The sequence below is a fragment of the Gadus morhua genome, chromosome 13, assembly GCF_902167405.1.
Source record: "Gadus morhua chromosome 13, gadMor3.0, whole genome shotgun sequence".
In the NCBI taxonomy this organism is placed as follows: domain Eukaryota; kingdom Metazoa; phylum Chordata; class Actinopteri; order Gadiformes; family Gadidae; genus Gadus; species Gadus morhua.
The window spans coordinates 23,591,137-23,605,198 of record NC_044060.1 but is presented as its reverse complement, the minus strand read 5'-3'; the positions used below and the strand labels follow the sequence as shown (position 1 = coordinate 23,605,198).

The 14,062-nt window shown below is 40.9% G+C and overlaps 1 protein-coding gene across 9 annotated transcripts; it reads right to left on the bottom strand.

Annotated features, from left to right (window-relative positions):
• Positions 1-6,882: 6,882 nt before the first annotated feature.
• On the bottom strand, positions 6,883-11,940 carry LOC115557583 (uncharacterized). 9 transcript variants are annotated; one of them, XR_003979206.1, is made up of 16 exons: positions 11,034-11,920; positions 10,713-10,915; positions 10,469-10,610; positions 9,689-10,330; positions 9,493-9,609; positions 9,347-9,412; positions 9,148-9,257; positions 8,940-9,059; positions 8,820-8,852; positions 8,627-8,713; positions 8,485-8,550; positions 7,889-7,934; positions 7,564-7,567; positions 7,411-7,470; positions 7,188-7,291; positions 6,883-7,059 (listed from the first exon to the last, which is right to left on the bottom strand). XR_003979206.1 is itself a non-coding variant. In XM_030375499.1 (15 exons), exons 1-15 carry the CDS (start codon positions 11,149-11,151, stop codon positions 7,045-7,047), a joined length of 1,875 nt encoding a protein of 624 aa, XP_030231359.1. In that variant the 5' UTR covers positions 11,152-11,898; the 3' UTR covers positions 6,883-7,044. The 9 variants fall into 9 exon arrangements, 4 of the variants coding, with proteins under 4 accessions (XP_030231359.1, XP_030231361.1, XP_030231363.1 ...); XR_003979208.1 differs by lacking the exon at positions 7,889-7,934; XM_030375499.1 differs by lacking the exons at positions 7,188-7,291; positions 7,889-7,934 and adding an exon at positions 7,756-7,806 and having other exon boundaries at positions 7,564-7,608; positions 11,034-11,898.
• Between the last annotated feature and the right edge of the window lie 2,122 nt (positions 11,941-14,062).

Genomic DNA, 14,062 nt, shown 5'->3' with positions numbered 1-14,062 from the left:
TAGCAGAGATACTATGCCACTTTCATCAAAACCTATTACAAAGCTATAGCAATATCATGTCATTAAATACGATAAATAGTGATTCTGGAAGAGATCTCATCAGGAAGCTGACTGACCTGGATTTCCCTGCCCCAACCTGTAAATCGATTTACAGCTTCCTGACGGACCGTCCACAGACAGTGAGGATGGGGACACAAACATCTTCCACCCTGACACTCGGGCTCCCCTCAGGGCTGTGTGCTGAGCCCCTTCCTGTATTCTCTTTACACGCATGACTGCGTCCCCGCCCATCACTCAAATGTCATCGTCAAATTTTCGGATGACACTACAGTGATGGGTCTCATCTCCAACGGTGACGAGACAGCATACAGGGAGGAAGTCCAGAGGCTCACAGCCTGGTGTTCGGCTAATAACCTTTTGCTGAACGCCAGCAAAACCAAGGAGATGATATTTGACTGGAGCGGGACGAGAGGTGACCTCACCCCACTCCAGATAGACGGGGTCTGCGTGGAGAGGGTCTCCTCCTTCAAGTTTCAGGGGATGCAGGTCAGTAAGGACCTAACCTGGCACACCAACACGGCTGCGGTGGTCGGAAAAGCTCAGCAGAGGCTATTTCTTCTAAGACTGCTGAGGAAATGCCAGGTGGGGACAAAGCTGCTGCAGACCTTTTACCACTCTGCTGTTGAAAGTGTACTGGTGTATGGCATTAGGGTGTGTTACGCAAACTGCACAGCCAAAGACAGGAAAACCCTGCAGGGGGTTACGGCAGGAAAAATCATCGGCTGCCCCCTGCCCTCCCTGGAGAACATTGCCACCCCCCGGGGGCTGAATAGGGCAAAAATAATTATGAGTGACCCATCACACCCCGGCCATGGCGTCTTCCAACTCCTCCCTTCGGGTAGGAGATACAGGTCCCTTGGGAGCCGGACAAACAGGCTGAGGAATACCTTCTACCCAGGCACGGCGCCAGCTTGAAAACAATCAGGGGGCGACGAAATGTGGAGAGGGGGCGTTACTCGCAGTGTTTTTTTTAATCCACATGCTACTGATATTAAGTTGTTTCCTTACTTTTATAATGTATATATTATGTAGGGCTGTCAAATTAACGCGTTAATTTTGATTACCGGTATTGGTCCGAATATAAGACGTATTCAGAGCTTCTCTTCTTCGCCTATCCCTTTAAATGTCAATACACATTCGCGGCCCCAGACATCCCTGACGATTTCCTCTGTCAGCATCGTAGCCATCAGTTCAATTATTTCATTCTGTATGTCAAGAGACGTGTAGGTAGCATTTCTGGGGATGGTACTGTCAGCCCGATACAATTCCTCATTCTGTCTCAACGTGTAGCCAAATAGCGACAGGAAAAGTCCACATCCCTTTTCATTACTGCTGTCTACGGCATCAATTGAACCCCTCAATGGCAATTAATTCAATGCAAGGAATGTAATTGTGTCCACAATCCCAGCCACATACACACGGTTTCGTGAGAGTTGATCAGAATTGATCAGGGTTGAAATTTCGCTGCCTGTTGAACATCGCAACTCTCCCTCTTTCCACGCAGCCACACCTGATAGATGTGTATGGAGTCAGTTTCCTGCCATAATTCAAACCTGAAAAAAAAAGTTTCAAAGGCTTGTAAGTCTGGGTTTGAAAACTCAACACCTTGTAAAAAAGGTTTTGCAACACTGAAAAAAGAGATTATAACCTGAAAAAAAATAAAAATAAAATTCAAACATCTGTAAACATGATCTTGTGTTCGATTTTATCTTCTTCATCTATTTCACCAACACATTTTCAAAGTTCAAACAATTTCACCAGCGCATTTGCAGAGTTTCAAATCTGGCACTGTTCTAACAGTGTATTTCATTGTTGCCCGGTTTTGAAACCTTGTAAATGGGATTCTGCAAACAGGTGTTCATACATTGAGAAATACGTTTTGAAAGGTTGAATATTTAGTTTTAAAAACTTGTAAAGGTGTACGTTTACGACATTGCAACGTATTTTTTCAGAACTGGCTTTTCAGCACTGACTTTTCAGAGATTTGACCACACAGGCGCAAGCTTTGAGTCACGTGAATATTGGCAGTGTTCTGACGCCACTCGTTTTGAAACTCCTGACAGTCGAATCTGAAAAAGAAAAAAACGTTCCTGGGGGCGGGACCATTTAGCTCTAAACCTATTGGTTGCTCTCGGCTGACGTACATTCCAATCACATGTGCCGTTCAACGGGCTGTGCGTGATTGACAGTGCTCTGCCGATGACACGAATAACAAGCAACTTTCGCGGTTGATTTTGATTTCCATTTTCTGGAACCATGGCTGTTTCCCAAAGTGAAGGCTGCAGCCTTGCTAGGACGCGTCCTTGCTAGTCGCGTCCTATGGAGATGAGACTCTTTGTAGGGTGTTCGAATTCTCAGTGGTCCACATATAGTGGACTTAAAATAGGGTACATACGATGTTCCCTACATGTTACTCCCGTATACCACAATGCAATGCGGTTGTATTTTTCCAGGGGAGAAGAAGAAGCTGAATAACCGCGAAAACGAATGCACTTAATGATGGAGTCTCCGGCTTGTGTTTAGAAATGTCAACAATTTATTTGGGATTTAACATTCAAAATTAATTTAAAAAAACTTGAACAAGGAAATGTAACATTCAACATCAATACAACCTCCAGCCCGGTTTGTTTAGATGATGTCGGCGCATCACGTCACACAAATACCAGGCGCATTTACTGACGCAAATGACGTTTAGAAATGTTAGGCGTAGTGTCCGAATTCTCGTTCCCTATTCCCTATATAGTGCACTATATCATGTACACTATTAGGGAATAGGGAACGATTTCGAACACAGCTTCTGGTTCCAGAAAATGGAAATCAAAATGGAAATCAACCGCGAAAGTCGCTTGTTATTCGTGTCATCGGCAGAGCACTGTCAATCACGCACAGCCCGTTGAACGGCACATGTGATTGGAATGTACGTCAGCCGAGAGCAACCAATAGGTTTAGAGCTAAATGGTCCCGCCCCCAGGAACATTTTTTTCTTTTTCAGATTCGACTGTCAGGAGTTTCAAAACGAGTGGCGTCAGAACACTGCCAATATTCACGTGACTCAAAGCTTGCGCCTGTGTGGTCAAATCTCTGAAAAGTCAGTGCTGAAAAGCCAGTTTTGAAAAAATACGTTGCAATGTCGTAAACGTACGGAAGAGGATTAGGGCCACACATGTAAAAAAAAATTAAGTTCTGACTTTATTCTCAGAATTCTGAGAAAAAAGTCCGAATTCTGACTTTAATCTCAGAATTCTGAGAATAAAGTCAGAATTCTGACATTAATCTCAGAATTCTGACATTAATCTCAGAATTCTGAGATAAAAAGTCAGAATTCTGACATTAATCTCAGAATTCTGAGATTAAAGTCAGAATTCTGACATTAATCTCAGAATTCTGAGAAAAAAGTCAGAATTCTGACATTAATCTCAGAATTCTGAGAAAAAAGTCAGAATTCTGACTTTAAAGTCAGAACTACGGGTATCTGTAAGGACCAACCTCCGTGGGAGAGACACTTTGCTTTATGCAGTAGGAGGAAACCTATGGAAAGACAAGAAGGCCACAATCCGGCCCTAGAATGGCGCGGTAAAAGTGCAAAACCTGTGCGGTTTGGCAAGAATTCCGTACGGTTTTGAATGACTAATAGCCGCGGCTATTAGTCATTCACTCCGGCTATTAGTTATTAACTCCGGCTATTAGTTATTCACTCCGGCTATTAGTTATTCACTCCGGCTATTAGGTATGCAGAACGAGCCCTCCCTCTTCTTTGCTTGACCACTAAGTTTGAAGGCTGTCTAACCAATCAGTGAAGAGAAATACCAGACTAAAGTAACGCATTGTCGAGACTAGAGCTGCAGTGCCTCCATGTTTCGCCGTAACATAAAGCTGTGTTGTCTTTACTAGTTTCACTACAATGTAATGACCACCATTAGCTAGTGGAAAATACATTTGTGTCTAGTACACTGATATATTTGTATATGTTAGGCTATATATTGAGATGGCAGTGTTCGAAATACCCGTCAATATTCGGGGATGCCCTCATCCCCAGATTGTTCTCGATATGCAGTAGCCAGCTAGGCCATAACATTACAATATTTCATGGATGCAAGCAAGCCAAGACAATAAATCTATATCTATAGCCTACATGACAACACACGCACACACACACACACACACAGACACACACACACACACACACACACACACACACACACGTTAAACACACTGGTATAGCAATAGGAGCCTGCATTGGCTAAAGTTGTTGGGATGCACGTTATTTTATAACAGGGAGGGGCAAAGTTGTGCATTACAATGCAAACACGACAATAATTGGCACAGTTCTTGCGCACTCAGAAGAACATGAACTGAATAAATGCCAGGTATATAGCATATCGGAGACAGGCACACAATCAGTGCATTTGCAAATAAGAGCCTGCAGTATGACCGTTCTTGTGACATTATTTAACCATCCATCTACAGCTAATACGATCAGACAGATACATCATTGATCACATATAAGCCAACAACAAGCCCAACATCGCCACGGCAGGTGCGCTCTCTCTCGCACATTCACACAATCACTCCAACTTCTCCAACTCCAAGGCAAAGCTGTTTCACTAAGACCACAAACAACCACAACTAACCAGCCTACATATCCACAACAATGCACAACAATCAGTTCTATACATTGCGTCTATCTTCTGTTTGGCGCACATGGCTAATGTGCATACTTGCACAGGACTGTCGGCTCCGCTTGTCAAAAAAATAGAACGTATTTGTGAATAAATGCTTTGAATTCTGAATACTGGACTTGGTGAGCTTGGTGAGTTGGCTATGGGACGTGCACTTTTACCGCGCCATTCTAGGGCCGGATTGTGGCTTTCTTGGACTTCCATAGGTTTCCTCCTACTGCATAAAGCAAAGTGTCTCTCCCACGGAGGTTGGTCCTTACAGATACCCGTAGTTCTGACTTTAAAGTCAGAATTCTGACTTTTTTCTCAGAATTCTGAGATTAATGTCAGAATTCTGACTTTTTTCTCAGAATTCTGAGATTAAAGTCAGAATTCTGACTTTAATCTCAGAATTCTGAGATTAATGTCAGAATTCTGACTTTTTATCTCAGAATTCTGAGATTAATGTCAGAATTCTGAGATTAATGTCAGAATTCTGACTTTATTCTCAGAATTCTGAGATTAAAGTCAGAATTCTGACTTTTTTCTCAGAATTCTGAGAATAAAGTCAGAACTTAATTTTTTTTACATGTGTGGCCCTAATCCTCTTCCGTATAAACGTACCGGTTACAAGTTTTTAAAAGTAAATATGCAACCTTTCAAAACGTATTTCTCAATGTATGAACACCTGTTTGCAGAATCCCATTTACAAGGTTTCAAAACCGGGCAACAATGAAATACACTGTTAGAACAGTGCCAGATTTGAAACTCTGCAAATGCGCTGGTGAAATTGTTTGAACTTTGAAAATGTCTTAGTGAAAACGATGAAGAAGATTAAATAGAACACAAGATCATGTTTACAGATGTTTGAATTTTATTTTTATTTTTTTTCAGGTTATAATCTCTTTTTTCAGTGTTGCAAAACCTTTTTTACAAGGTGTTGAGTTTTCAAACCCAGACTTACAAGCCTTTGAAACTTTTTTTTTCAGGTTTGAATTATGGCAGGAAACTGACTCCATAGATGTGCTTTGCTCTTCGCTAGTCTGGCAAAACCCTTAGTTTTGTCTGTAGCATGTTTCCAATTGGTATAGCCCACAGTTGTGAAAGTCGAATCGCTGCCACCAAATTTCCGACAGGGAAAACCAAATGTAGCATCGGCTTCGAATGAATATTCCAGCCATTCCCTTCCCCTGTACCAAGAGCCTAGAAGCAGTCGGAAGCAGTCGCTTTGGGTTAATTTCCTTTTTGGGAACTGCTTAAGTAGCCTACTGGCTGAGCGGGACTCAGATGGCCAAGGTCGCTAAGTTGAAGTCTCTCATTAGCACTACCGTCAAGTTAACAGTTCTTACTTTAGCAGGGATCCCAGAAGTGAGCGACGATGCAGGCAGCTGACTCGGCTCTGCTACAGGTGGTGGCGTGTCTCTGTCAGTTGATGTTGTAGATCTTGATGATGCTGATGCAGATGCCGAAACACCTTTCCTCATCCAATTTCGGATATCCATTTTTAAATTAACAGTATAGCTTAGGCTAGTACAGTAGTGTCAGTAGCTAGAGCACAGTAGCAGAGCTACGACTATTTTCCCACGCTTTGCCGCGCAAAATGTAACAATTTTGGAACTTCATTCTAGCTACCCCAATAACCAATGACATTTATTTTGCAAATACCGGTAGGCTAAACTGTTTCTAAGAAGTTGTATTAAAATGAGTAGGGTCAAATAAGATTAAATACGGTTTGGCAGGTGAAATAAATTATTTTTTAACATACTTCATATTCCTTTCCACTGAGGGGGCAGGGATTGTCGTGTGAGGGGACCCTCACGCCCCCCCCGTGGCGCCGGGCCTGCTTCTACGAGTAACCCCTGACTGCAGCCCGCAGATCGAGGAGGAGCTAAATGTGGGTGGGTCTAAACGTTTAACCCATGGTTTTACCCTCTCGGGCGCCATCTGGTGGCGGAGATCCGGCAGCACATTCTCAAACATCAATACAGCACAGCACAGCACACAGCACGATGACTTACCGGTAATATGGAAAGAAGTTCATGCATTTGATAGACTCAGACATTCCTACTTTTAACTTGTCATTTCAAATGTCTTTTTTAGTATAGGCACATATTATTTCGTACACTCAATTATATTAGCCATGTCAAATAAACCAAAGACAGAAGACTTTGCATCATTGATTTTTATTTTCACCCCAGGCAAAAAATGTTGATCTGTAAAGGAGAAAAAAAAAAAGCTTCCATAAATGTTTGACAAAGGCAAGTATCAAGGTGTTATCAAGTATCTGGCCCATAGCAAGCAACCCTGTTCCCGGTTTCCAGGTCCGTCAATTTCCCAGCGTCTAGAAAGGAAACAGATTGCGGTTCTTATAAGCACAATAACAATGCAAGATGTGAAACAGATCATTTAAATAAGAGGAGGGATTACGCTTTAGTCTAGCAATAGTTGACTACAAGACTAATTAATCACATGATTTTTCCTGCCGTAACCCCCTGCAGGGTTTTCCTGTCTTTGGCTGTAGCCCTCCTTGCACTCGTCGCTGTTTTCTGTCCTGCAATCGGTCTTCCTCAGACCTTAGTGATTTTATGACAACATACAGTAACTATGAAAACATTCACGTCGGTCTGTTGGCAGTGCGTAAAACTGTTTTTTTTGTCATTTGATTCAAGAGTGTGATATTCAGGGCTCTTACGGCATGGGGAAGTTCTGCAGGAGAGCGAGACCACCATCTCCTAATTTGCAGCATGTTTTCCTTTGAAGAAGGAAATGCAGGAAGATGTTAATATGTTGTAAAAATAAATAACACCTTGTACACTAAGCATAATGTGTCACGATTTACACATACCTCTCTGAAATCACAATTGGCCCCCATTACAATGTACAGAGTGTACTGAAATTCAAGAGGTACTGGTTAATATAATGTCAGGCGTGTTCCCAAGGATACATTTTTTTCAATACAAATTAATATGGTTTTATTGTAGCAAGCAAACATTTTTACAGACAACAGCAATGCTATAACATACTGATTAGGTCTTACCATCAAAACAAACACACCACAGTTGTTGGAGCACCCTTGCTTTGTTAGGCCCTGAGGTGTGAACAATGTATTTTAATAAAGTATGGCAAGAAAATAGTAAAAAGTTAGCAAATGCTATTATGTAATGTCTTACCTGGAGATCATTCACACCAAGCTCTTTCCAGGGGCCAGAAGAGAGGCTGTGAAAAGTATGCATAAACGCTTGGAACAAAGCCTGAACTGAATAAGGAAGAGGTTGGAACTTCAAATAAAAAAGTTTTCATAACGGGCTTAAAAAGAACTGCCTGTCTCAAAAAAGATAAATAGTTCTGTTTCCATCTGTTTAAGGAATCAAAATACTGTAGTTGGAATATGGAATGGATTATTTTAGATCAAATAAAAACAGAACCATTGATTAAAACAAACAAAAGGACAAGTGGTTTAAAACAGAACTACCACTGTCCAGAAGGGATTATGCGAGGTGCCCTAAAAACCTGAATAGACTGGTTCTACTCTCATCTCTCCAACCGCTGCCCCAGAGGGAATCTAGGAAGAAAATCTCCCTAGCCTGTGGCCTCAGTATCTGTTAAATATTCAAATTCAAATATAACCAGTTGCAGTGAGTTGTGTAATGTTCCTGGAATCCCAACAGAGCTGACATGCATTAATTATTATCGAAAAACATTAAATCAGCAATGAGCGACTTGTTGTGTAAAGAAAAGAAAGGAAGAAAATATAAAAGGTATTTACACAGAGTGTCCAATGTCCAGGTACGGACACTGGGAGAATAATCCACTGTAGACTGGCTGCATTATCCTGTAAAAAGACAACAATAGCTGAATATTAAATGCTCAAACTTCACTCAATAAAGCAAAACTTTTAAACAAATTACCGGAAGGTGATCCATGGCATTCCTCAATGATGGTGGGAACCAAGTGGAAATGACATAGCTGTCTGCAGCAAACAGGTTCTCTACTCTCTATAACAGAGAAAGTTTGCTAAATCTCTTACTGTCAAAATATATTGACTATTGAACTAGACTATCCAATAATTTTGAATTAAATATTTCACAGGAGCTTCACTACCTTCTCAATCATTTTGAGACAAGAGTTCAGGATCTAGTAGAACACATAAACACAAATTATTGGAAGATTTTGAAAAATATTACATAAACCATATCATCACAGCACATTCTCTATGCCTACCGTTCCCTCCATGTCCCGCTGCAAACCCAGAGTCCAAAAGTCAAAGCGGGTCAGGATGATGTTATTCACCATTGCAAGGTGCTGAGTGTGACTTTTGGCCTCATCCAAGACATGAGACAGCTAGTGGAAGAAAACAAAGTCTTTATACATGTATGATTATATGAGTGACATGCATAGATAACCACAGTGGCACAATGGTTAACTTTACCAGTTGTTCTTGGCTGTCTTGGAGTTTCTGTCCCCAGCATGCTCTGTGGGCTGAAAACTTGTAGAGACTAGGGAAGTCTCCATGAGGTCTCTGCTCACTGTCATCATTTACTAGTGTAGAAAGCAACCGAAAAATGAAATTAAGTGTGAAATGTCACATTTCTCATTTGAATGAGGTGCAAAATAGAGCCATGACTCACACTCTTGAGACTCCTCTTGTTCTTTCCCTGATGTCCCAGTTAACATCACGGTTGATTGGGAGTGAGCTATAGGAAAAACATGCAACAAACTTTATTGTCTAAAGTAGATGAAGACGCCAAATATGCATAAATATTCAATCCCATACCTAAGACTACCATTCCATGGCTGTCACACTGCATTTCAACTTCTGACTCATACTCTTGAGAGTCTTCTTGTTCGTTCCCATATGACCCAATTGACATCGCAGCTGATGGGGAGTGAGCTATAGGAAAAATAGCAACAAACTTCATTGTCTGAAGTAGATGAAGACGACAAATGTGCATAATTATTCAATCCCATACCTAAGACAACCCTTCCATAGCTGTCAAACTGCAATGAAACATCTGGAGGAACAATCTTGCTGTACTGATTTTTGATTTTTTGGTTCCTTGCCATGTTGTAATGGTGGAGAATGTTTCTTTGTAGAAAAATGTGTGTTGATGGGGTAGTCTGATTTAAAAAGTAGTTTTTTTTTCTCATCCCTGAAAACAGCTGCTCCGCACACTGGCTGTTAATAAGACCAGCAAGTTCAGGCACAAGCTCCAGCTTTCTTAGAACCTCCCACTGGTCTTTGCTGTTCCCCTGGTGGAACACATCGTTCAAAGCAAAATGCTGTGAGGATCCAGTGAGAGGGTGACCATCTTTGTCAGCTGGCTTTTTTTTAAATTTCAGCCAAGGCAAGTTGACATGGACCTTTCCCTCTGAGGCCTGCTTCACGTTCTCTGGGGTGGGATCCAGTAACCTTCCCTGAAAAGGGGCAAATATTCCTGGCTGCCTGCGGTTGGCATGCAGTGCCAGACCCCTGGCATAATCATACACAGCCACATTGGGGAGGTGTTTCCAGGACAGCAAGAGATCCACAAAGTCACGTGGACTCTCTGCTCTAAGGTTGAATTTTACTGAAAACACAACCCCACATGGGCAAGTGATAACTGCCCAGCCACCTGTGAAACAGAAAAAAAAAAGTAATAACTGACATTGGGAGCATGTATAGCTAACCTACTACATAATGATAATTTCTTTAACGCAACAATGCATAACAAAGTGAAATTATCTTCAACATTCCATATCATTTCACTTACCAGAAGCACCCAAAACTTTCTCAAACACCTTGTTGTAGGTGACTCTATTAGACATTTTGTCAGACAGTCTCATAACCATGTCTATCTTGGACCCCTTATCATCAACACCACACTGTTTGCACAGTGCCCTGACCTCCTGTACCTGTTGTGAACATGCAATGAAGTTGATATTGTTAATATAGCATAAACATATTTTTTGTTAGCATAAAGAAGTGGATTTGGCATATTTCATCAACTCATTCACCTTCAAGTTCACAAGCTCATCTGTGAGCCGCTCCTCATTCATTTTTTCGTCATCATTAAAGTTAGCATCTCCATCTGCTTTGGGGCTTTGCAATTTTTCAAATTCTGTGTTCAACACAGAATTTGACCTCCGGGTGTGTGGGCCAATCCAGGGGGCCCAGTGATGATAGCTCGGGGGCACAACGAAAGGGTTCTCCCGTCCATCTTTGTGAACAAATGTGATGAGTATTAACTATTATTATCACAACATTAAACACATTTTATTATACTTTACTCTCTCTCCAACTGTTCTTTAGCTGTTCTGTCTTTTGACAAGACTTACATGGAATTAATCCCCGACTGAGCATTTCTGTGACCACAGTGTTCCAGAAATGGTCCATGTCAACATTACCATCATAGCCTTCAGGTGGGTTTGGGATGTCGCTCACTGTTAAAACCATAGTTTGTTATTCATAGCTCAATCCCTAAAAAAACACTCCGAACACAGCATTTGATGCAGCGTTATTCAAGGGCATGGGCAATATGATCTTACACAATTCAGAGACAGATGAGGTCCTATACAAACAATGAAGCTAAAATATGTGAAATAATAGCTTAACTCACCTGGCATATTGAAAACGCCTTTTTTGTGGAGGTCCATAACAACAACTGCTGGGTTGTTTCCACATGACACACAACTGTACGCGTACTCATGGTCGGTAAGGGCCTCAAAGTGGAGGTATGCCTGCAGAACTCTTTCCTTGTTTGGAAAGGACACCTTTTCCGTTGTCTCTATAATTTCTATCACTTTACTGATAGCTGTATGGGTCTGGAAAATTATGAACGCTCCTCACCAAACCACTTGTTTTCCACCATTCTTTCCAAGGCCTCACCTGGTAGTGTCACGGTTTGACCGTCAGTGCGTGGGCAATACAATAATGACTGAATGTGGTGGCACTCGAAAGGCAACATCCCGCTCCTTTGAGCAAAGTCAGCCTTCAAAAGACACTGGTCGACCTCACAAATGATCTTCTGTGCTGGCCCCCAAATAATCTTGATGACATGTATGGGTGTTGCAGGACCACAAAAAGATTTTTCCATGGCAAACACACCATGTGTACCATCAATACACTGACAGGCCAAAAATCTGTCCTTCGTTATCCTCTCAAGGAGGTTGGTGTGTTTTCTCCTGCAATGTAGACCTGTCCTACTATGTGGTACTAACAACACACACCTCACTAAAAATTAATATTTTGCACCTCCTATTTTATCTAAATATTTTAAGAATCCCATTCATTTCCTATGGAAAACGGCTTTTTGCTCAATAGCTTCCGAGTTATGGGACCATGAGGCCCCAGACCAATTTAGACCTGTTCTACTATATGGTACTAACAACACACACCTCACTAAAAATAAATATTTTGCACCTCCTATTTTATTCAAATTTTTTAAAAATCCCATTCATTTCCTATGGAAAACGGCTTTTTGCTCAATAGCTTCCGAGTTATAGGACCCAGAGGCCCCAGACCAATTTAGACCTGTTCTACTATGTGGTACTAACAACACACACCTCACTAAAAATAAATATTTTGCACCTCCTATTTTATTAGAATCTTTTAAAAATCTCATTCATTTCCTATGGAAAACGGCTTTTTGCTCAATAGCTTCCGAGTTATGGGACCCAGAGGCCCCAGACCAATGTGGACCTGTCCTACAATGTGGTAATAACAACACACACCTCACTAAAAATTAATATTTTGCACCTCCTATTTTATTTAAATATTTTAAGAATCCCATTCATTTCCTATGGAAAACAGCTTTTTGCTCAATAGCTTCCGAGTTATGGGACCATGAGGCCCCAGACCAATTTAGACCTGTTCTACTATATGGTACTAACAACACACACCTCACTAAAAATAAATATTTTGCACCTCCTATTTTATTAGAATTTTTTAAAAATCCCATTCATTTCCTATGGAAAACGGCTTTTTGCTCAATAGCTTCCGAGTTATGGGACCCAGAGGCCCCAGACCAATGTGGACCTGTCCTATAATGTGGTAATAACAACACACACCTCACTAAAAATTTATATTTTGCACCTCCTATTTTATTAGAATTTTTTTTAAATACCATTCATTTCCTATGGAAAACGGCTTTTTGCTCAATAGCTTCCGAGTTTTGGGACCCAGAGGCCCTAGACCAATGTGGACCTGTCCTACAATGTGGTAATAACAACACACACCTCACTAAAAATAAATATTTTTGCACCTCCTATTTTATTTGAATTTTTTAAGAATCCCATTCATTTCCTATGGGAAATTGCTTTTTGCTCAATAGCTTCCGAGTTATGGGACCCAGGCAACCCAGACCAATGTAGACCTGTCCTACTATGTGGTACTAACAACACACACCTCACTAAAAATTAATATTTTGCACCTCCTATTTTATTTAAATATTTTAAGAATCCCATTCATTTCCTATGGAAAACGGCTTTTTGCTCAATAGCTTCCGAGTTATGGGACCATGAGGCCCCAGACCAATTTAGACCTGTTCTACTATATGGTACTAACAACACACACCTCACTAAAAATAAATATTTTGCACCTCCTATTTTATTCTAATTTTTTAAAAATCCCATTCATTTCCTATGGAAAACGGCTTTTTGCTCTATAGCTTCCGAGTTATGGGACCCAGAGGCCCCAGACCAATTTAGACCTGTTCTACTATGTGGTACTAACAACACACACCTCACTAAAAATAAATATTTTGCACCTCCTATTTTATTAGAATCTTTTAAAAATCTCATTCATTTCCTATGGAAAACGGCTTTTTGCTCAATAGCTTCCGAGTTATGGGACCCAGAGGCCCCAGACCAATGTGGACCTGTCCTACAATGTGGTAATAACAACACACACCTCACTAAAAATAAATATTTTTGCACCTCCTATTTTATTTGAATTTTTTAAGAATCCCATTCATTTCCTATGGGAAATTGCTTTTTGCTCAATAGCTTCCGAGTTATGGGACCCAGGCACCCCAGACCAATGTAGACCTGTCCTACTATGTGGTACTAACAACACACACCTCACTAAAAATTAATATTTTGCACCTCCTATTTTATTTAAATATTTTAAGAATCCCATTCATTTCCTATGGAAAACGGCTTTTTGCTCAATAGCTTCCGAGTTATGGGACCATGAGGCCCCAGACCAATTTAGACCTGTTCTACTATATGGTACTAACAACACACACCTCACTAAAAATAAATATTTTGCACCTCCTATTTTATTCTAATTTTTTTAAAATCCCATTCATTTCCTATGGAAAACGGCTTTTTGCTCAATAGCTTCCGAGTTATGGGACCCAGAGGCC